The 19,944-nt window shown below is 49.6% G+C and overlaps 9 protein-coding genes across 24 annotated transcripts; 5 read left to right on the top strand and 4 right to left on the bottom strand.

Moving 5' to 3' along the window:
- Positions 1-1,502: 1,502 nt before the first annotated feature.
- On the bottom strand, positions 1,503-3,102 carry PPTG_23836 (hypothetical protein; the record flags this gene model as incomplete). The annotated part of the gene is made up of 3 exons (XM_008913483.1): positions 1,503-1,772; positions 2,096-2,172; positions 2,826-3,102. The coding sequence occupies 3 exons, from the start codon at positions 3,100-3,102 to the stop codon at positions 1,503-1,505; spliced, it is 624 nt and encodes a 207-aa protein (XP_008911731.1).
- Positions 3,103-4,690: 1,588 nt separating this feature from the next.
- On the top strand, positions 4,691-4,919 carry PPTG_23835 (hypothetical protein; the record flags this gene model as incomplete). Its single annotated transcript, XM_008913482.1, has 2 exons — positions 4,691-4,883; positions 4,912-4,919. 2 exons carry the CDS (start codon positions 4,691-4,693, stop codon positions 4,917-4,919), a joined length of 201 nt encoding a protein of 66 aa, XP_008911730.1.
- Positions 4,920-6,775: 1,856 nt separating this feature from the next.
- PPTG_16136 (hypothetical protein) lies at positions 6,776-7,953 on the bottom strand. Of its 6 annotated transcripts, XM_008913476.1 has the most exons (5): positions 7,517-7,953; positions 7,326-7,435; positions 7,178-7,254; positions 7,051-7,120; positions 6,776-6,969 (listed from the first exon to the last, which is right to left on the bottom strand). In XM_008913476.1, exons 1-5 carry the CDS (start codon positions 7,898-7,900, stop codon positions 6,882-6,884), a joined length of 729 nt encoding a protein of 242 aa, XP_008911724.1. In that variant the 5' UTR covers positions 7,901-7,953; the 3' UTR covers positions 6,776-6,881. The 6 variants fall into 6 exon arrangements, with proteins under 6 accessions (XP_008911724.1, XP_008911729.1, XP_008911726.1 ...); XM_008913481.1 differs by having other exon boundaries at positions 7,178-7,435; XM_008913478.1 differs by having other exon boundaries at positions 7,051-7,254.
- Positions 7,954-8,005: 52 nt separating this feature from the next.
- Positions 8,006-9,400, top strand: PPTG_16135. Of its 2 annotated transcripts, XM_008913474.1 has the most exons (6): positions 8,006-8,303; positions 8,374-8,462; positions 8,535-8,621; positions 8,708-8,871; positions 8,941-9,105; positions 9,185-9,400. In XM_008913474.1, the coding sequence occupies exons 1-6, from the start codon at positions 8,069-8,071 to the stop codon at positions 9,234-9,236; spliced, it is 792 nt and encodes a 263-aa protein (XP_008911722.1). In that variant the 5' UTR covers positions 8,006-8,068; the 3' UTR covers positions 9,237-9,400. The 2 variants fall into 2 exon arrangements, with proteins under 2 accessions (XP_008911722.1, XP_008911723.1); XM_008913475.1 differs by having other exon boundaries at positions 8,006-8,462.
- On the top strand, positions 9,393-11,582 carry PPTG_16134 (hypothetical protein). The gene has a single exon (XM_008913473.1). It carries the CDS (start codon positions 9,413-9,415, stop codon positions 11,486-11,488), a length of 2,076 nt encoding a protein of 691 aa, XP_008911721.1. The 5' UTR covers positions 9,393-9,412; the 3' UTR covers positions 11,489-11,582.
- A 202-nt stretch (positions 11,583-11,784) lies between these two features.
- On the top strand, positions 11,785-12,628 carry PPTG_16133 (hypothetical protein). The gene is made up of 2 exons (XM_008913472.1): positions 11,785-11,870; positions 12,186-12,628. Exon 2 carries the CDS (start codon positions 12,197-12,199, stop codon positions 12,530-12,532), a length of 336 nt encoding a protein of 111 aa, XP_008911720.1. The 5' UTR covers positions 11,785-11,870; positions 12,186-12,196; the 3' UTR covers positions 12,533-12,628.
- Positions 12,629-12,683: 55 nt separating this feature from the next.
- Positions 12,684-15,541, bottom strand: PPTG_16132 (hypothetical protein). The gene has a single exon (XM_008913471.1). The coding sequence runs from the start codon at positions 15,257-15,259 to the stop codon at positions 12,887-12,889; it is 2,373 nt and encodes a 790-aa protein (XP_008911719.1). The 5' UTR covers positions 15,260-15,541; the 3' UTR covers positions 12,684-12,886.
- Positions 15,542-16,629: 1,088 nt separating this feature from the next.
- PPTG_16131 (hypothetical protein) lies at positions 16,630-19,020 on the top strand. 10 transcript variants are annotated; one of them, XM_008913462.1, is made up of 9 exons: positions 16,630-16,886; positions 16,948-17,266; positions 17,368-17,419; positions 17,490-17,655; positions 17,735-17,810; positions 17,889-17,997; positions 18,061-18,177; positions 18,258-18,350; positions 18,411-19,020. In XM_008913462.1, exons 1-9 carry the CDS (start codon positions 16,721-16,723, stop codon positions 18,723-18,725), a joined length of 1,413 nt encoding a protein of 470 aa, XP_008911710.1. In that variant the 5' UTR covers positions 16,630-16,720; the 3' UTR covers positions 18,726-19,020. The 10 variants fall into 10 exon arrangements, with proteins under 10 accessions (XP_008911710.1, XP_008911714.1, XP_008911709.1 ...); XM_008913466.1 differs by having other exon boundaries at positions 18,061-18,350; XM_008913461.1 differs by having other exon boundaries at positions 17,889-18,177.
- PPTG_16130 (hypothetical protein) lies at positions 18,542-19,884 on the bottom strand. The gene is made up of 4 exons (XM_008913460.1): positions 19,739-19,884; positions 19,362-19,477; positions 19,054-19,285; positions 18,542-18,978 (listed from the first exon to the last, which is right to left on the bottom strand). Exons 1-4 carry the CDS (start codon positions 19,744-19,746, stop codon positions 18,900-18,902), a joined length of 435 nt encoding a protein of 144 aa, XP_008911708.1. The 5' UTR covers positions 19,747-19,884; the 3' UTR covers positions 18,542-18,899.
- Positions 19,885-19,944: the final 60 nt, after the last annotated feature.

Here is a 19,944-nt window from a genome sequence, read left to right as displayed (position 1 = left end):
AACAGTTCTCATTTTTACGGTAAATCGGCTTTTGCTTACTTATTTAAGTAAATCTATACTTACGAGACGTAAGTATAGTTGATCTAAGTTTAAGCAAACTACGCTTCCTCATACACGTGCGCTAACGTGTAAGCCGAAGTAGTGGGCACTTAGCAAGCCCATTACACTCGTGCTGCTGTTGAGCCGAGCAGGGCAATATTGGTGTGAGTGTCTATGAACGAGACGGCGGAATTCGAGGCGCCGTGTTATTATTTCATCGGCCCTATTGTTAGAACTAACAAGGGCGAAATCGTTGCTGCACTGGTAGACGATGTCCGTGTATTTGGCGTGGAGGCGGAATGTGGTCACCAGGACAGCCGAGCAAATCGGAAAGAAGTGACGATCGAGAATCATTCATGATGTCGTTTCAATGATTGAGCTGCAGAATCCTCAACAAAAGTTTCCTTTTTTACAGTTTTTATATTCACTGAATCCACAATCGAAAGAATATCTAAAGAAATTTCTCATTTTCGTTGTTGGAGTGATCCTGCATGAGGATAAACCTTTGGAATCCATTATTGTTGTTTTGTGTTTGTTAGAAACAAATTGTGTTGTGGTGGTCTGGCGGATAACGCGGTTGGTTGCAGCGGCAGCAGCTCAAACACATGGCAAACAGTGGATTTTGTAGACGATCTAAGGCAGAAAATCGAAGGGTCCTCAGATAGCACGCGCTGATGCAATACAGGCTATCGTGTTAATAAGACTTGCTCGCAAACATGTGTTGCATCATACAACTTGCATGTTAAGTTTGTTGCTGAACGCTGAAAGCCTAAAATGTTGTAATAAAATATACTATAATAAAGCAAATCATCTTAGATTTGACTCAACATGAGTCATGACAACGTCACTCTTAAACCTTTCGCATGGATACATCGTCGTACTTAGTTGAAAACCAGGAAAAGGGGGCATTTTGCTTCCTTTTATCGCGAAAGGGTTAATGCATCGTGCTCAAATCGACGACAAAAACATGTTTGATAGCTTGTCTGGCTTGAGTTGAGAGTAAAACTCTTCTTAATTAACATAAATACAAAACAAGGGCCATTCTCCTTCTCCCGTAACATTAGTATCGGATACTTAAGTACTAAATATCTGTATAACCACAATCAGCTATGATTTCTTGTAATATTTTTCGACAAAGCAATTAGCGAGCCAATCAAATAGCAGCAACCGACAACGCGTTTTGACAAGAAAAAGTAACAGATCTTGTCACAAGTCTTTTATCAACTGACAATATTATTTCAATAATGAGGAAGTGGTAACGCCGAAATAACGTTGTGTGATTGGACAAAACTCGAATTATTGGAAGCTCCACTTCGACCAAGTCATGTGCCGCACATGATTCGTACATTTTCTATGATGAAAAAAATAAGGTTATTTTAAACATTTTTAACGCGTTCTTTTCAGACCAAGGACATTTTAAACGTTTAGAAGCTACGGTCTCTTTTTCTGGAAAAGAAGACTTTCTACTCCTCTTGTTCTGGGAAAAAAAGATGATCTGGAATCTCTCGTGGGACAGCGATCTGAGCTAACGCAGCACTCAGTACCTCTTGCTCGATAAATTCTGCGTCCGTCAGTTCCTCATTTTCATCATCATCTTCGTTTGCGCTCCTGTTCCCGTCTCTGTATGTGGCTTCGGTGGTCACAGCATTCTCACCCAGATCCGTGGTTATATGCTGAGTAACCATGAACACTTCGAATTTCTGGCGTTCGCGGTTCAACTCGAGGGCTTGCGACTGCGGAATTGTGAGCCACAGCAACCTGTTCTTCGATTTTGCTAGCACCAGTGCGGTTTCTTATCGCAGAATGAGCACGTTTCGATACCTTGCGTTAGCGCTCATCGCCAGCAGTCGAGCCCGGAGCTACGTACACTTTGACTAGAAGGCTTGAAAGTAGTGGGAGCATACCTTGGGCCTGTGTCTAAACCAATTGAGGTTGATACGCTGCAATACTAGACCACTCTTGGGCTAGTGACTCTTCTTGTGTGCAAAGTGCATGAACTCATTAACTGCCTTCGCTTTCTTGGCTTGGAGTTGGTTGTTAAGGCGACATAGTATACCGACAGCACATCGGCACTGAGTATGAAGGTCGCCCCTCCTAGCTGCACAGCACTCGATCCATACTTCTGCACGACTCCTAGGCGAAAAGCGCGGTAAAAAAGGGTCGCAGTAAAACGCGAGAGCGTGAAGCGGACTCTAGATACGATTTGAGCTATACTGCAGCTGCTGTACAATATGCAAGCGCACGAATACAAAGCACGCAAATGCCGTAGCCATCGTTGCGCTGTTGCTCTCCAAAACTCCGATACACTTGCAGATTGGGTCAAAGACCTTCACACACCAATCGACGTCTTGCCAAAAGCTCGGATCCATCGCCACAGCCGAGAACCCAGCGAGTAGTACGTAGGTTTCATCGATGCCCCGCTCTGATCGCTCGTTCATGACAGCCGTCGTAACACCGGGTTCTGCTCTTTTCACTGTTGCAAGGCGAGCAAACATGTAGCTGACGCTACTCCAACTTGAAGCGGAGTATAACACCACCGCGTATGGATTTCCCGAAAACTCAGTACACAACGCTGAGTATATCTTGTTCGGCAGCCCTTGGTTCTTACAGTCTTGCTCAAGCAAACCCCTCTGCGAACGGGTGATTTTATTTTGTGAAGCCTTACAAGATCCGAGCAAAGGTTGTTTAGGGCATGTGCTCCACATCCATATGCAAAGGTAACCACTCTCTTGGACATCAACAACTCTCGAATGGCTCGCATGAGATTGCATCTGTCGGAAACAAACCCAATACAACTTCCTTCTGAAGATATGCGTGAATACGTGATATAGAGTCTTCGATCTTCTTGAATACTTCCGGGGCAGACTCTTTCTTCAGGCCTGCTCGCAAGTACTCCACAAACCACGGACGGAGATCATGGACAATCACGTTCGGCGTGCTCCTTGATAGAACATTCGTCGCTCCGTCCATTCCAAGTGTAGCCGACGGCGCCTTGATCAATTTCGTGACCATCTGGGCCATACTCGAACGGTAGCATTCATCAAGCCGTGTCGTCGACAACATAGACGAACTCGGAGGAGACCATTGATTGTTAAGAAGATAAAATAAAAGTTTGCCATGCTGGGTGCTCGAACGTGCTTAAGCCCGCCTCAGTTATGTGCATTGCAGCTGCAAACTTCAGATTCGGCGCCTCACGCTCTTCTCGGCTAAGTCTCGGATAGACCTTAGCGTTCAATTGAGTAATAAGGGTCTGGGTGCCGGAAGTACGTCGTTCCTCCTCTTCAAACTCGAGTGTTTCATCGATCGTTAGTCGCCCAAGTGGAGTAGGAACAGCGTCGCAGTTGCTGAGGTGTGTCTTCATGTTCTTCGTTGCCGCCACTATGTTTTGTTTTACAGTAGCGGTATCGCGCTCTAGAAGTCTTGTATCCACCCTTTGAGCATTTCTATTATGATATTCGTAAATTATAAAACTTTTTTGTTTGCCCTAACGATACGTGGCCCCCGGCTTCCTCGATGTTAGCCACACCGACAAGCTGTACGCCTGTTTTCTCGAGTTCAATCGACGAGAAAATTCAATCTCCTCGATAGTGGTAAGTCAGAGCAAAAAACGCTATCTACTTACCTGCAACAATACGTATACAAGATCAATTGTACCCTGACCACGACACTTTAGAACGACATTAAGTCAAGATGTCTATGTTATCAGGCTTCTATTGCTAAATCCACATAAAAATCAAATAGAAGGCATTATCATCGACTTTATTAGTTGATGACGCCACGACCTCCGTCACTGCGACTCAGTAGCAAGCGACTACTAGAAGGCTGCGAAAGCGGATATCCGTGTCGTGAATGGTGGACGACTCGTCGTGCTTCAGTCGGCAGAGCCGCCCACCATTGAAGTCACTGTGGGCGAATGGTGCTGCTGCCGCCACTGCTATTAAAATTAATTGATCACCCGCGCTTTTAAGGCCCTATTTAACGTTTATACAGAGATCTGAGCCAACATTTTGCCTCCAGCGCAATTGAAGCCATAAGTGCATGTAAAGGGTATTCTAGCGTTGATTGCCCAGGCCCTATTGGCCATATTTAAACCAATTAACTGTGTAAATGTGTAGTAAGCAAATCTGGTTAGGCCCTGGTCTAAGTAGTTCTGTACTGAGTTTAGTACTAGGGGACGGGGTCAATCCAGAACGAATTATGGTCAAACTAGGTTAGACTGTACTGAGTACTGGCACGAATCGGCCTGGTCAGAACAAATTCTGAGTAATAAGATTTTGAGGCAGTGTAGATGAAGCCGAAGCAGATACGCAGAGACTTCATTGTTAAAACTACCTTCTCTACAACCTCACATTGTTAAAACTACCTTCTCTACAACCTGACAAGAACGACCATGGAAGCCTTCGCATCGTGCTGTACTTCTACGCCAAGGGGATCTATGACCCCTCAAAACGCCATCGTACAGCTACCAGCCGTACCATCACTGCTTGTTGCATCTGCAACGCCGAGGTCCACCATTCCGCCACTCCCTTCTCGACCTTCTCCGGCTGGAGATGCAGATCTTTCGCCACCGTCAACGCAGACAGGAGCAGCGGCTACAGTGCCTTCGAAACAAGCTGCGTCATCTTCTCGCAAAGGCAAAAAAAAGCCAAGAATGGCACCCGCGCTGAAAAGGATTCGTTTGGAGCAATGCAATGGTAGTGGATTTGCTCGAGATGCGGTTCAACGACGAAGAGGTGAAAAGGCGCATAGAATCAGCGGACACAAGCATGAAGAAGCGCTTGGCTTGGCAATACTGCGCGACTCACCTGTCGGAGAAGCTGAACGTTGTTCTGAGCGGAACATAGGTATGTATTGTTTTTTTTTGTTTTAAAGAAAACTGAATTCTTCTGCTAAGAGTTTCTCTTTGTAAACAGGTTTCCACGAAATACAAAAAATTAAAGTGCGAGTACCGCCAAGGGAAATCAGCTCGAAGTGACACCAGAAATATAGGTCGCGAAGACGACTCTGAACTATGGGGGATATTAAACAGTTTTTTTGTCGGTCGTCCGGGTATTGCTGGCGCAGTACCAGCTGATGCTGAGGAGGAGGAGGACTACCCTGATAATGATGTCGTATTCAACTCATCAGTTGGCAAGTCACAGACCGTAACTCCCTTGACACACCTTGCCGACGCAATGAAGGAAGGTATGACAGCACTTGCAGCGTCAATGAGATCTGTTGAAAAGCTGGCAACAGCCATTCAGGAGATGAAGAACGCTCAACTTGCAACCCAGCAGTTGCAGGCGAAACAACTCACGTTACTGCAGCTGCTTCTTAGCAAATTTGTTTAAGAGGGAAGTTGAAGTTGTGCCTCTTCAAGTGAATATTCAGTATACCAATTCAGAGTTACAATCTAAAGAGGTAATCCATTATGTCTGACTGCTTGGCAACCCCTTGCTCGTGGCTTAAATCGTCTTCATCTGCAAGAGTGGAAAGTTGACGAGGAGGGGCTGGATCCGGGTCATCTCCGACTACAATGTAAGTATCTTTCAGCTCTATCATCAAATTATGCAGTACCATGCAACTGACAATTAATTGTGTCACTTTTTGGAGCCTCCACTGGCCAAATACACCATCGTCACAGCAACTCGTTTCGTTAGGTTGTGCTTGGTGCTGTGATGGATTTTGCCAATACACTGGCTCTGGACTAACGTGACAATGGCAAGAAATGTCCGTCTATCACAACGCATCTTCCTGTGAAACCATTTAGTTCTTCGACTTGCTATAGCTTTGTCAAACGCATTCGACGCGAAAGTGTTCACATTTTTTCGAGTAGAGCCACCAATTCGACGACGATCACTGGAGAGGGCAGCAAAGGTCGCCCACATGCACTGCATGACGCATAAAACTGCTACCTTGGCCTTGGTCACCATGGCTACTTCGTTGGTTTTACAGTAATACGCGAAATGGAGTGTGATGAAGATTAATCAGTGCCGGTACAGACTGCAATTTGTTCTGACTTCAGAACACCTCTGCCAGGCGTTCTGAGGTTTCTATTGAGAACGGTAAAAAAAAAACTGAAATTCGTTCCGAGTGGCAACTCAATTTTAGCCAATCAGTACACGCTATTTCTCAGAATGAATTTCAGAATTTTTACTTAGACCAGGCCTTACCCGTTCTCAGAACCACGCGTTGTCGGTATCTGCTGTCTGATTGGCTTGATTAGGGGAAAAATGTACGCTATACCAACCAAAAGTACACCTGACAAATACTGTAAATATAGGTTTGTTTCGGTATATTTTCGGTAGTGGCGGATTGTTATAATGATGCAAAGAGTTTATAAGTTACCAGAGGGACCAGGTGAAATCAAGTCCAATCTCCAACTCCGGTAACTGTACTATCGGAAAATATATGCCAGCGTAACCAGAATTGGCTATAATTTCTCACAAAATATTTTGTTACCCCCCCCCCCCCTATTCCCACCGAAAATGAAGAGGTCTTAACCCTAACCGCTAAATGGTGAGGATGGATGTCATGGCCCTCAAATCTCCAAAGCGAACCCTCGGTCGATGAAGAAAGGATGCCGCTAAACATTATGAGGCGGTGTTGGCCTCACCGGATTGCTGCTATTGGGGCGGGCTAGGAGTAGAGCCCTAGCACACGCGCGGGACACACAGTTATCCGAATGAGGAAGGGGATTTGGCTCGATTCACTGACGATTGTAAATGTGTCATGTACCTAAAAAGTTGGTGATGACGCTGTGAAGACCATACTAGTAATGTAAAATCAAACTATCCACCATTAATTGCTTCTAGACAAAAAGAAAACGAAGTTCTGTGTTGCACTGCGCAAATAACCTTAACCTACTCAACGACGTATTCTTCCTCGTCTTCTTCGTCTTCATATCCCGCGGCAACAGCTTGGGACCTTTGTTGCTCTGAGGCATGGTGGCTAAGCACATCATAAAAATGCTACCAGCGTCAGAATAAAAACCAAAACAACTAAAAGAAAAAAAAAAGTAAAAAGGAGTACCTGCGAGCAATAATAACCTCCATCTCGACATCGCGCTCTAAGCTGTTGAACGACAGCTTCTGCGGGCAACCTGAACACCTCTATCAACACCTTAAACACTATACTCTTTCCATCCACCAAGACATACCTGCAACAGGACATTTCTTGCTGCGCTGCAAATGGGCCTCAATACCCTTCTTTGAGTACGTGTGGCCACAGCTCGGACTGCACAGCAATACCAATCACAAAGTCAGCAGCCCCACCAACAAATGCCTTAATCCACACTACCCTCATACTTCCGCAATGGGTCTTCCATCTCCATCTGCGTAACGGGACAGATTGTGCTCCTGATGCTCTCGCTTTCCTGGATGAACACGTCTTCGTCTCCATCCGCCGCCAGCTCAATCTGTACGAACAAACGTTTAAAAAGTCGATAACGCACCGGTCAATTCAATAACTCACAGTGTCTAACTGTCAACAGCCGTACCCCTGCGCGATCGCAGAACTTCTTGTAGAAGTCGTGTTTGGTTGCGTTAATGCGCGGCGTGGCCAGCGTGTCCTTGAGCACCTTATCAATCTTGCTTTGGTCTAGCCTCCCGCTCTCCACAAGAGGCTGGAGCTTTTCCAGCTGCGTTTTGTAACGTGTGAGCTGTGTCTGTAGAACCGCAAAGCCCTTGGCTGTCTCGCCCAAGTGCTGCAGGTGCTCTTGGTCCTCAAAGTCCTTCAGGAACGCCGCGTTATTACATAGCGAGTCCGCGCCTTCAATTGTGTACTTGAGCAGATCCAGGTGCTGCTTCTTGGCCGCATACAGCGCCATCTTGAGCGCGCTCGGCAGCGCCTGCTGGATGTTGGCCTCCAACTCCGCGTCCATTGTCTACTGAGCAACGTTTCTAAAAAAAAAATGCGTGCCAACAATTAGAAAAGTGTATCGTAATGATTCAATCTAACATGTTGAAAACATCAAACAGATGCAATCATTCCGATACATTCTTTGATAGCTTCGCCATTTGGCTATTGCCGAGGAGCTGCTACAGTGACGATGGCGTTTGATGCGGCGGGAGCGGCAGGTCTGGAGCAATTCACGCTGCTGGCCAAGAACGCACGTGGTCGGGCGTGTGTGGCGCTGATCCAACAGGTGCTGAGCAATAAGAAACTGTTCGTGTTCCGCGAGTTGCTTGATATGCCCAACGTGGAGGCGCTCAAGGACTCGGAGCACATGGAACACTACGAGCTACTGCGCATCTTTAGCTTTGGCACATACAACGATTATCTGGGTGGGTTGGTATTCCTCTATTGTATGCTGGGTTCTGTTGGGTTGAGTGGCTAAGGGTGCTGTTGTTACAGCCCGAAAGGACGAGCTGCCAGACCTCACGCCGCAGCAAATGAACAAGCTCAGGAAACTGACGGTGGTGTCACTCGCACACAGATTCAAGGTAGGAAGGAATGAGACTGCAGTTGGTAGATGGTTGAGAATGGGTGGTTAACTGGGTATTTGATGCTTGTAGAACATCCCTTACGACACATTGATACAGGATCTGGGTGTATCAACGGTGCGCGAGGTGGAAGATATTCTCATCGACACTATCTACTCTGTACGGACTGGGATACTGCTCTTATGGGTGGTGATTCTTTATTTACAAGTGTTTTGCCTGTGTTCTGCCGGTTTGTCGATGTGCAGGGATTAGTTCAAGGCAAGCTGGACCAGAAGTCGCGTTGTTTTGTTGTCAAGTACGCGGTCGGACGTGACACGCGCCATGAGGACATCGACGACATGATTCAGAAGCTCTCGAACTGGAAAGCGCAATCTGCTGAAATCTGCGAAAAGATTAACACCATTCTCACGTACGGGAGACCGTCGACTACTATTTTTATGCTGTGTTAACGCTTTTGCTACTTGATGTTCTAATCCAGGTTGGCGGAGAAGCAGGAAGAGGAAGAATGGACGCGGGAGGAAAACATTCGCTCTATGATGGCTGCTCGCGCCGGTGAGCGTGGTAAAGGTTTTGCTTCTGGTGCTGCTAGCCTGCGCTCTGGAGAAGACTTCGCTATGTACGCGGAAGCTGGTCCCCGACGAGGGTAAGTACTCTTTGTTATATTTTGCGCAGATGTAAAATGATAGTTGCTGATGAGGTATTTGACGTGTTGTGGTGATCAGAGCACCGTCCAAGCAGCGCATGCACTCGATGGGCCGCAAAGGCCGGATGTAAGCGCAGTGACAACTAAAATCAATGCCGCGTCACTAATAAGAGCGAGCCCAAGTCCTAGTGAAACTCTTGACGTTGAAGTCATGCTAGCTGGTCCAATTTTATCCAATCATATTGTTCCAATTCAAACTTGCATTCACTTGGTCTCAGTATCGCCACTAACCTCCAGTCAATCGACCATGACGGTTCCTAACCATGAGCAGCACCATGGGGCGCAACGCAAGCGTCCGATGCAGTCATCAGGCCCAGGCTTCAAGCACCATAAAAAATACCAGCATCGCTCTATTAATACCAGCCCAGCGGTCACGGAGCTGCAACGCACTCGTCAGCGTCTCCCCATCTACACGCACCGCAGCAAAATCATCGAGGCCGTCAATGGCAATCAAGTGGTGATCCTCGTAGGCGAGACAGGAAGCGGTAAAACGACGCAGATCCCGCAATATATTTGGGAGAGTGACCGTGCTCATGCGCGCGTATCCATCACGCAGCCACGTCGTGTCGCCGCCATCACAGTGGCCCAGCGTGTGTGCGAAGAGGCCAACCGCGGCCCTCTGGGCGACGCGGTCGGTTACTGCGTCCGCTTCGACGACACGACGTCCAAGAACACGAGGCTTAAGTTCATGACGGACGGTATGCTAGTGCGTGAGGCGCTGCTGTCTCCCACGCTGGAGAGATATTCGGTGGTGGTGCTGGATGAGGCTCACGAACGTACACTGCAGACGGATATTTTGTTCGGAATCGTGAAGCGCGCTATGCGCAAACGCTCAGATTTGAAGGTGGTGGTCATGTCGGCTACGTTGGATGTTGCGTTATTCAAGAGATTCTTTCAGGATTTCAAGCCGGCGGTGATTCAGATTCCAGGTCGTATGTTCCAAGTAGACGTATTCTACACGGCCAAGACTCAGCCGGATTATCTCGACTCGGCATTGATTGCCGTGCTGCAGATTCACTTGGAGGAGAAGACGAGCAATGGCAGTATCCTGGTGTTCCTGACGGGTCAAGAAGACATTGAAACACTGGAGACGCTGCTGGAAGAGTACGCTCGATCACTACCCGCCGATGCACTGAAGCTCATGGTGTGTCCGATTTTTGCTGCCATGCCGCGTGAACAGCAGATGAAGGTGTTCGAACCTGCACCTGCAGGAGTACGCAAGGTGATTCTAGCCACGAATATTGCAGAGACTTCGATCACTATCAATGGCGTCCGGTACGTCGTGGACACGGGACTTGTCAAGCAACGCTCGTTCGTTGCCTCGAGCGGTATGGAAATGCTGCAGACCGAGTCGGTGTCGAAGGCACAAGCCTGGCAGCGTACAGGTCGTGCTGGTCGAGAAGCTCCTGGTATCTGCTACCGCTTGTTCCCGGAGGAGACGTTCGAGCAGCTTCCAGAGCGTGCGATTCCTGACATCCAACGCGTGAGCCTCGAGGTTGTGGTGCTGCAGCTGAAAACCATGGGCATTGATGATGTGCTGGGCTTTGATTTTATCGAAAAGCCCCTGAAAACGTCTCTGATTAAAGCACTTGAGAAGCTGTACGCTCTGGGTGCGCTGGATAACAAGGGTAAGCTGACCAAACTTGGTCGGCAAATGGCTGGTCTTCCCGTGGAGCCAATGTACGCTGTGATGCTGTTAAAGGCGACGGAGTTGGGTTGTGCTGAAGAAGCTCTCAGTGTCGTGGCCATGTTGTCTGTTGAATCCATATTCTACTCTCCTCGCGACAAAAAGGCGGAGGCGGCGCAGTCTCGTGCGCGGTTCGTCGCGTACGAAGGAGACCAGATCACACTGCTGAATGTCTTCAACGGCTACATTCAGTGCGGCGCGAAGCAGCGCAACAAGTGGTGCCGCGACCACTATGTTAACCATCGCGCTATGACGCGCGTGGAGAGCGTGCGGTTGCAGCTCAAAGGTTACTTGGAGAAGCTGGAGCTGCCCATTGACTCGAGTTTCCCGGACATTGACCCATTGCGCAAAAGCATCGTGGCTGGTTTCTTCCTCAACACAGCCATGCGCTCCGTCACCGAGGGTCTGGGTGGATCTAAGACTGCGTACAAGACCATGTGCGGCCGGTCGGAGATCGTCAAAGTACACCCGTCGTCGTCGCTGTTCATGCGCAATCCGCCGCCCAAATGGGTGGTCTATAACGAGCTGGTGTTCACGAGTAAGCACTATATTCGGTCTGTGCTCGTGATTGAGAAAGAGTGGCTCGTGGAGCTGGCTCCAACATTCTTCGCCAAGAAGAACAGTAGCGATAAATAGACGAGAAGTAGACTCCAGCCCCTGCGGCACATCGTCTACAACTTCATAGAAAATGTGCAACATGCTTGAAGCCGTTGCTGTAGCTATTTCTTCAGTTTGTCTGCCACACTAATCTAGTAACACCTAATTTAGGCCATCGAATGGCAGCACAGTTGCGTTCACTTCGTATTTGTATGTCATTGTGAGAACGTATACCCGTGCCCTATCCTAGTTCACACTTCTTGGTACATTTCTTATTTAAGGCGATCAGTTTGAACAGGTAACATCAATTGCCACAGGTTTCTACCACTGGGCGTTGGCCGCCAATCGATTGGGCCCCAAGTCCACTGCACTTGACGCCGCCAAAACCTTCAGTCCCTCGCTTGTTCAATTCATTCAACTGGTACGTGAGGAGCTTCTGGATTCCATGCCGCCGTCTAGAAAGCCCTGCCCGCTTCCATCACCTTCCATGCAGCCCGCTCAGAATAGAGAGAGAAGGAAGTGCCGCTCTCCTACGCTATGCAGCTCAGCAATACCAACTAGACACAGGCACACCCAGAAGAAACCCTACAGACAGATTCTACTCTCTCTCTCTCTCTCTCTCTCTCTTCTGGGGTATAAGGGATATGGAGGACGTACAGGCTCTTAGACGGCGGGCGGTTCGGCGGTTTTTATTGAAGTGCAGGATTAACTTATTGTCTGTTGGTGATTGTTGCAGAACTCGTTACAATGGTCGCTTCCTCCGGTCAGCCTACTCGTCTCTACGTCAAGGGTGTGTTCCTTGGCTACAAGCGTGGCCTGCGCAACCAGTACTCGCACACGGCGCTGGTGAAGATCCAGGGCCTGACGGACAAGAAGGACGTGGACTTCTACCTGGGCAAGAAGATCGCCTACATCTACAAGGCCAAGTCCCTGAAGAACGGCACCCAGTTCCGCGTTATCTGGGGCAAGGTCATGCGCGCTCACGGCAGCAACGGCGTCGTGCGTGCCAAGTTCGCCAAGAACCTGCCGGCCGAGGGCATCAGCAAGAGCGTGCGTGTGATGCTGTACCCCAGCCGTGTTTAAGTGCGTCCGTGCGGAGAGTTTAAGTAGCTCGTGCGACGTCCTCAAGCAAGCTTTGGTAGCCCAATGACAACGAAGAGGGATTGTGACAAAACACATCGAACGGCGTTGTCTACCTTCCATTGAATTTTTCTTCTCAGGTTGCCTATATCGTCCCTGGCAGGTGTCTATTCGAGTGACTAACAGTGCTCGCATCGATAGTAGAATGACAATGAAAACTAACTCAGCCACTCGCTAGTCCTCTTTGAAGGCAAACGAGTGCTCCACGCATTTGAGAAGCACCTTACTATTGGTATTAAAACGACGAACGATGGGCGCAACAACACATACGCACTGGGGTAAAGTAGTTGGGTAGTTCTACATCTCAAACTCCTCATAGTGCACATCGAAGATGCCAGCAAAGTTGGAGGCCTCCGTCTCTACTGCATGGATCAGACCCATGGGGCCTGATACCCATGTGCCAATGCCTGTGATGTTGACGGCGAAGTTGTGCGACTGCTCCTTCACAACTTCGTTGAACAACTCCTTCACGTTCAACCGTGATCGGCTCACGGGGTGATGGAACTCGACTTCCTGGCCGTCGAACGAGAGCGAGTGTGAGTATTCCGAGCCACGAGCGATATTAGCCATCGTCTCCTGTGGGCCGTAGCTACCCAGTGTAGGCATGAGGCGCGACTTCTCCATCCGGCTCATAGACCGAGGTGTGGGCTCCGTAAACACCACAGCCCAGCCAACAGCAGCTCCAGCGATCATAATGAGAACTTCCACAACACGCTGCATAGGCCACATGTTCTGGTTGACACGTAGTTCACCCAGGATCGGGTAGTTCAACCGGATGAGGAACAGGCACCAGAAGCTGCACGTGAACGTGATGAAAAACAGCAGCATCTGACGGGGTACTGATCGTGACGACTGGAAAAACGGACGAGTGGGGACCATACTCGTATCGTCCATAGGCTTGAGTGTGATACCGTTGGGAATGTCCACGCCACCCAAATGCTGGTCACCCGTGAAGCAGAGACGAACCTTGAACTTCACGTGGTCCGGGTCGTACTGCTCGATGGCATCCAACAGTGGCTCGAACTCGTGGAAAATACCGATCTCACGCGATGTCCAGTGGAAATAAACCTGCGTGAACTCCATGTTCGGGTCATTGTTGCGCATGCAGTCCAGGATCTTACCCACAATACTGATGATCGGCGTAGCGCCAATGCCACCAGCAACAAATACCAGAGCTGGATAGTGCTGGAAGTCGTCGGACATCTTGCCATAGAAACCATCAACGTAGATGAGCGGCATTTTGCGTTCCTCACGTGCCTGAATAGCGACGGCATACAGCGACTTGGTCCAGTTACCAATGCACTTGACGTGCACTGTAAAAGTGTCCTCATATTCGATCGGCGACGAACTGATACTGAACGGATGCCACTGCGTGTGCGACAGCAGCGGAATACGAAGGTAGACGAACTGGCCAGCGTGGTAGTGACCCGATTTGCCAGGTGAGCGACGGAACACAAGACGTGTGATCTCACCGGGAATGGCTTCCAGGTCCACAACCTCGCACGGCATGCGGCTCTGGCTTCGAGCCAAGATGCGGTGCATGACATAGAGACACACGGCAGGGTACATCCAGATGACGAACTGCGAGAAATGTAGTGCACTGAGGAAGAGCACGAGGATGAAGAGATGGTGGCAGTAGTAGAACACGTCGTAATACTTGCGACGGATCGGACTCAGCGACGTGACGCCGATGATGAGGCAGCACAGCAGAGCCAATTGACCGCAGAAGTTCTGTAAGCGCCCCTTACCCACTGTGCCGTAGTCGCAGTCCATGCATGGGAAGGCTGACTCGAGGAACGTGCCGCTCTTGAACCACGCGTAGTAATATGGGATGGCGTGAAGCGCCACCATCGCGACGGTGAAGAATCCGATCCAGCGGTGATACTTGATCGCGTGCGAGTAGTCGATACCCATGGAGATCATCCAGAACGAGTTACGCGTCGCGGGAATAATCAGCAATGAGAAACACAATATGGCGTTAAAGCCAAACACCTGACCCACAAGTCGAAAGACGGAAGCAGAGTCGGTGGAATCTGCCTCTACAAGGGCGTCATAGTTGCGCGAGAAGACGGCGGAGAACCAAATGGCGTTCAGTCCAAGGAACACGAGCGTGCAAATAGACTCGGCGTATGAGATATTGATGGTGCCCACGAAAATCTTGCGCTTGAGGAAACGCATGACTGTACGGTGTGCTCCCGTCGGCACAGGTGGTAGCGCGTCTCCCAGAGCGAGCGCCATGCCGCCGATCATGAACGGCAGTCCGATGAGCATGTAATTGACGATGAACTCGACGATTTCACGGTGTCCGCCGACCCATTTGGCGTTCTCGACGGTCGAGCCGAAGAGAACGTAGAGCTGGTAGCGGAAGCCCAGACGGTACTCGGGCAATTCGTGGTAGATGATGCCGAAGATAACGACAGCGGCACACAGGCCGACAGTCAGAAAAGGCCACGTCTTGTAATTCTTGTCTACGGGTGTGCCGTATACGAAAGGTGTGGCGAGCTGTGAAGGCTTGCCAGCCATATTGGTTCCGCTTACGCTGAGGGCGAAGAACTTGCTCTCGCCGCGGCTGCTGTCTCCATTAGCTGTGTAGCCTGAGGGCGGCTGGCGCAAATCCAGCGAGTCCGCAGGCGAGTCCAGCACGTTGCTGTCCATCGAGAGGTTCACCATGGTCGTCGCTTTCGTGCGTCAAACGCAGTGGTGAGGCGGGGAAACTAGCGACGCTGCTGTGCTGATGGAGAGAGTTAGTGACTGCAGCTGCCGTCCCGGCGACCGATGTAGAAGCAGCGTTAAGAGACTCGGTGGCGACGGGGCGACTGTGCTACGTAATCGACGCTTGTTGCCGTGTGGAGGCTGGGGGCTCTCGGGCTGGTCGCGATACTGAAGGCAGTTAGTTCCCCGACTGCACGTGTGGCTCGCTCCATCTGGGCCAAACAGATCGCATGATGCAGAATGTGACAGTAGTCGGTGACCAGACACAAGAGTCAGCGTTTTATTTTGGCGACTGTATGTGGGACCTACCCCGCACATTAACTACCAGCCGGGCCAGTGGAATTCTTCCCCATCGTTTGGGCGGTACAAACTCGAAAATGACTGAAGGGCCCAATGGTGACCTTTGAGATGATTCCTTCATCGTGCTGCTGTTGCGACAGTGGTGACTGCAATGGCAGACGGTTATGTGTCGGATATCATCACGACGCTGCAATATAGTAAGAAATTGTCCTCGATGTCTGTAGATTAATCTTCATATACTACAAGTTGTAGTACAACAGGGTCGTTGAGTGCGGCGCAATTCACATTGTGCTGTGACACTCTAAGCCTTCTGGTCTGTTTGCAGCGCTTTTGCTTTTCATAGAGCTTTGCAACCCACCAGTTTGCCGAATACACGTAACTTTCAAGGTGAAAAATAAATCAAACTTGTCGACGAACTGGAGATCTAATATCCAAGAGTTTGAGCTTTCACTTTGGAATCCAAAATCGCCAACGCGTGGAGTCGTTGAACTGCGAATCATGCCATAACTAAAAGGGAGGATGTCATCAAATGCTCAGCATGTCCTTCCTACCAGTATCCATACATTCATGGGGTTGCCTCATTCGTGGACACATTTGCGAATCGCAATATAATGTGTACGCGTAAAAATTGCCAACCAACAAAATCGACCAAGATCACATGCGGTTAACTATCATGTTCATGTGGCAGCATTTTCCGGCTTGAGCAGGCTTTGCGGTGATTTGATCGACTAATCTGGAGCAAACGTCGAACACATTGGTTTGATAATATTATGGAAGCCGAGTAGATGAATTTAATGAGCATTAAACAAGCTAGGTATAGCAGCCGTGGTCGCTATGCTTGCCGATGATGTTGTACGCGTGTGGAGAGGAAGTTTCTTTTTCCTGGAGGAGTACTGTACTTATAGGTAGCTCGATCAAAACTCGACTTGAAAATAACAAAAATCTACAAATTAACGACTTGAAATTGGGAAAGTTCGGTTTGTCGAGCTTCTACACGTGCCACCAACCGTCATCATTTCCATCCAGCGTACACATTTTGAGCCCGACTCCATAATTGATTGTGCTGGCACTCAATCTTCCGCCCAGCTCCGAGTTTTTCCGCCCCAAGTTTTGACCTTTATGGCCGGCAAGAAGCGCTCCACGCCGCCATCGCCTAGCGCAAGAAATCAGGAAGAGGATTTAGAAGATGAAGACGATGTCCCACTGGACAGGATTCTCCAGCGCCGACGCCTCGCTGCCAAAACTTCTCCAAAACAGACAAATGGGGCCAGAACTGCAGTTACCGGTGGGCGGCACACTTGGCTTGATCTTCCTTCGACGCAGTGTCTGATGTGCGTCTGTTGTAGCCACGACAGCGAAAGTTTCGCCACTCATCGAGGTGGCCGAACGCTGCATCATTGAGTTCCTTCCTGTCGTGCCCAACCGTCTGCGTGTCGAAGTTGTGTGCAGACGCTGGCGCCGGCTGATTCGTGAGGAACTGCCGGTCACGGAGCTCGACTTTAGCCATGTTACTGTCCGACCCTTGCTGAGACGCGACGTCAGCGCGATGCTGGGTCGTGCCGGCCAGCAGCTAACGCGCCTTGTCTTGCCCGACATCACGCTAGTCGACGCGCATATTGAGCTCATAGTGCAGCAGCAAAACCTCCGCGTCTTCCGGGCGCACAGGTGTGTAGATACTGTCATGTTAATAGGCTGCTGCTAGTTGTGTGACTTGTCCAGTCATGCAGAGACGCTGTAACTATCTAATCGCTGTGCATAATGAGAAGGATGCAGAAGAAACATATCTTCAACATCTTGAAGAATTGCCCCAACCTCAAGGTCGGTACAAGTAATGCCCATGTGGTTGGATTCGCTTCGATAGCTGAACAGGACGTGTGGACTTGCGCAGACGTTAGAGCTGTTGGACTGCCGGGCCTTAACGTTCAGCGGGTGGCCGCGTGATGCAGTGGCGCTGCGCAAAGTGTTTCTCAATGGGTGCAACTTCGTCACCAACCAAGCAGCTAGTTCGTTGATTACAGTCTGTGGGGATACGCTGGAGAAGATCATTTTCACGGGTACGCTGACAAATTGCTTCATGGTGAAAGTAAGGATACATGGTAGTGATCCTGATGCTGTGATGTTTCGCTTCTTCAGAAGCGACGAGTCTGGATTCACAGATCTTTCGAGACCTTGCTAGACATGCACGGAGGCTGGAGGAATTGACGATAAAGTATGCGGATTCAAGTTATTATGGGTACCTGTACACTTTCGCTGCTGCTGACGCCTGGTGTCCTTGTTCTTTTGATAGCGATTGCACTAGCGTACGGCTTCGCGATTTCCAGGCCTTGACCGAAGCACTTTGGAGCTCGTTGCGCTGGTTGGATCTGGCATCATGCCGCGGCATCTCTTCTTTTCCGGTTTGTTCGCGTAAATTGTGCCGTCACCGCTCTGGACTGCATCTCACTCAATCTGGCCAACAGGATGCTACAAGCTTGCCTCAGCTGCAAGTGCTTATTTTGGACAAGACGAAGATCAACGATGACGGCTTGCGAGGAATTTCTCAAGTCGCTCCCTCACTTCGATACCTCTCCCTTCAGGTGCGGATGCCATTGCCATGCTGCAATTATTGTTCCATCAAATGGATGACCCCTCGGTTACTACTGATGGTATACCATAGGACTGTCGCGCCATTTCCGACGATGGAGTCGCTGCTCTTGCGACCTCGGACGTTTCTGATGGATGTACAAGTTTAGAGCTTGTTGATTTGAAGGTTCGTCGCGAACTGGGTAATCATTAACGTCTTGCTGTAGTTGACGTTTACCTTTCTTAGGGTACACCTGTGACAGATGCAAGCCTACGTGCACTTGAAGCGCGCTGCCCTCGCCTTCACTTAGTGCGTGTTGACTCGTGTCGGTCCGTTTCCCGAAAGATGAGGAGCAAGCACAATGAGCGTGCAAGGAGGATTTTAGCGGGTGGTAATCTAAGCAAATGCGAGCGGATATTTGCCGAGCGCAAGAAGATCGAGATGATTGACCCCAACAAGAGCAGCAGCGAGTCTGATGAATCTGAAAATGATCAAGAAGAAGATGACGACTATGCCATTGAGGCCCGACGGAGTGGAGCTTCATATCGAAGACGACGATGAGTAGCCGGTCTGGTCTTGCAAGACGCAGGTGACGTTCAAGGCTTGCGGACGCCATTGAAGACTATACAACATGTTGACGGTTTGTTTCCCCGAACGGAACGGAACTGGAATGGGCTGCATTTATGTTAATACCCCGATTCCCACCAGCCTCTAGACGCAAACAACTGATTGCACTTAGAAGCGGAGCTTCTTGAAGAAGAAGCTGACACCAGCAGCCTTCTTCTCCGACTTGCACGCGGCCTGGTTGAGGTAGCTGTAAATCAACATAAAACACGTCAGAATTTTGCTATAAACCTGTACGTATTCAATTTGTTGAGGTAAGACGTACCGCTCCTCGAACACCTTCTTGATAGTCTTGCGGGACTCAATGCGGCTCTCCGGGTTGGCCAGCACCTCGTCGTCCAGGACCTTCTTCAGGTCAATGTCGGCGACGTAACGGGTGGGCATGATGTGGTTGTAGTTAACGTACTTGACGAACGGCTTGACCTTGGAGCGCTTCTTGAGCTTGTTCTTGCCCATGGCGCGGGTCACCTTGCGCGGGTAGCGGTCAATGCCGGCAACTGTAAAATTGACAAACACCCAAGTGTCAGCCTTGATCCTGTCTGCATGAACCTGTAATATCTGTCCCAGTCGTACCGATGGCGTGGCCGAACTTGCGGTCACCCTTTCCCTCGTCGAACGTCTTCACGACGATGGCCTTGCGGCCAGCGAAGCGGCCGTTAAGCAACACAACAACCTTTCCGTTCTTGACACTACACAGCAGCAAGTCTGCGTCAGTTTCTTGTTTACTATTTCCTGCTTTTTGTTGTTGTTCCTGTCGCCTCCGCCCGCTCGCTCGCTGCATTAATGTGCCTCAGATCTGTTCTTTTATCCATCCAGCTCTCCCTTGAGGTTTCTGTCCAAACGCTGTTCTTTTGTCGCATTCGTCCTGGTGATCCGAAGCATGCAGCGCCGAGCGCAGCGAGCGAAGGCGACCATTGACTGCCTGTCGCTACCCAATTCATTTTACTTACATGCCCATGTTTGCTTTTCTTGGGAGTTTTGGTGCAGTTCCGTACTGTTGGCGCCTTAGACGCCAGCGTGGCTAGACAGAGCCAAAAGCGCCTGCCAGGGCCAACCAATCGTGCGCTTCGACGCCTGATTGGCTCTTTCATCTAGATCACTCGGTTCGACTGAGGCGATCGCGGTTCAGTGAACCGCGGTAGGGTAAGGTTTTAAG

This window comes from Phytophthora parasitica (genome assembly GCF_000247585.1).
Source record: "Phytophthora parasitica INRA-310 unplaced genomic scaffold supercont2.53, whole genome shotgun sequence".
NCBI lineage: Eukaryota > Oomycota > Peronosporomycetes > Peronosporales > Peronosporaceae > Phytophthora > Phytophthora nicotianae.
This window is presented reverse-complemented; position numbering and strand designations above follow the sequence as displayed.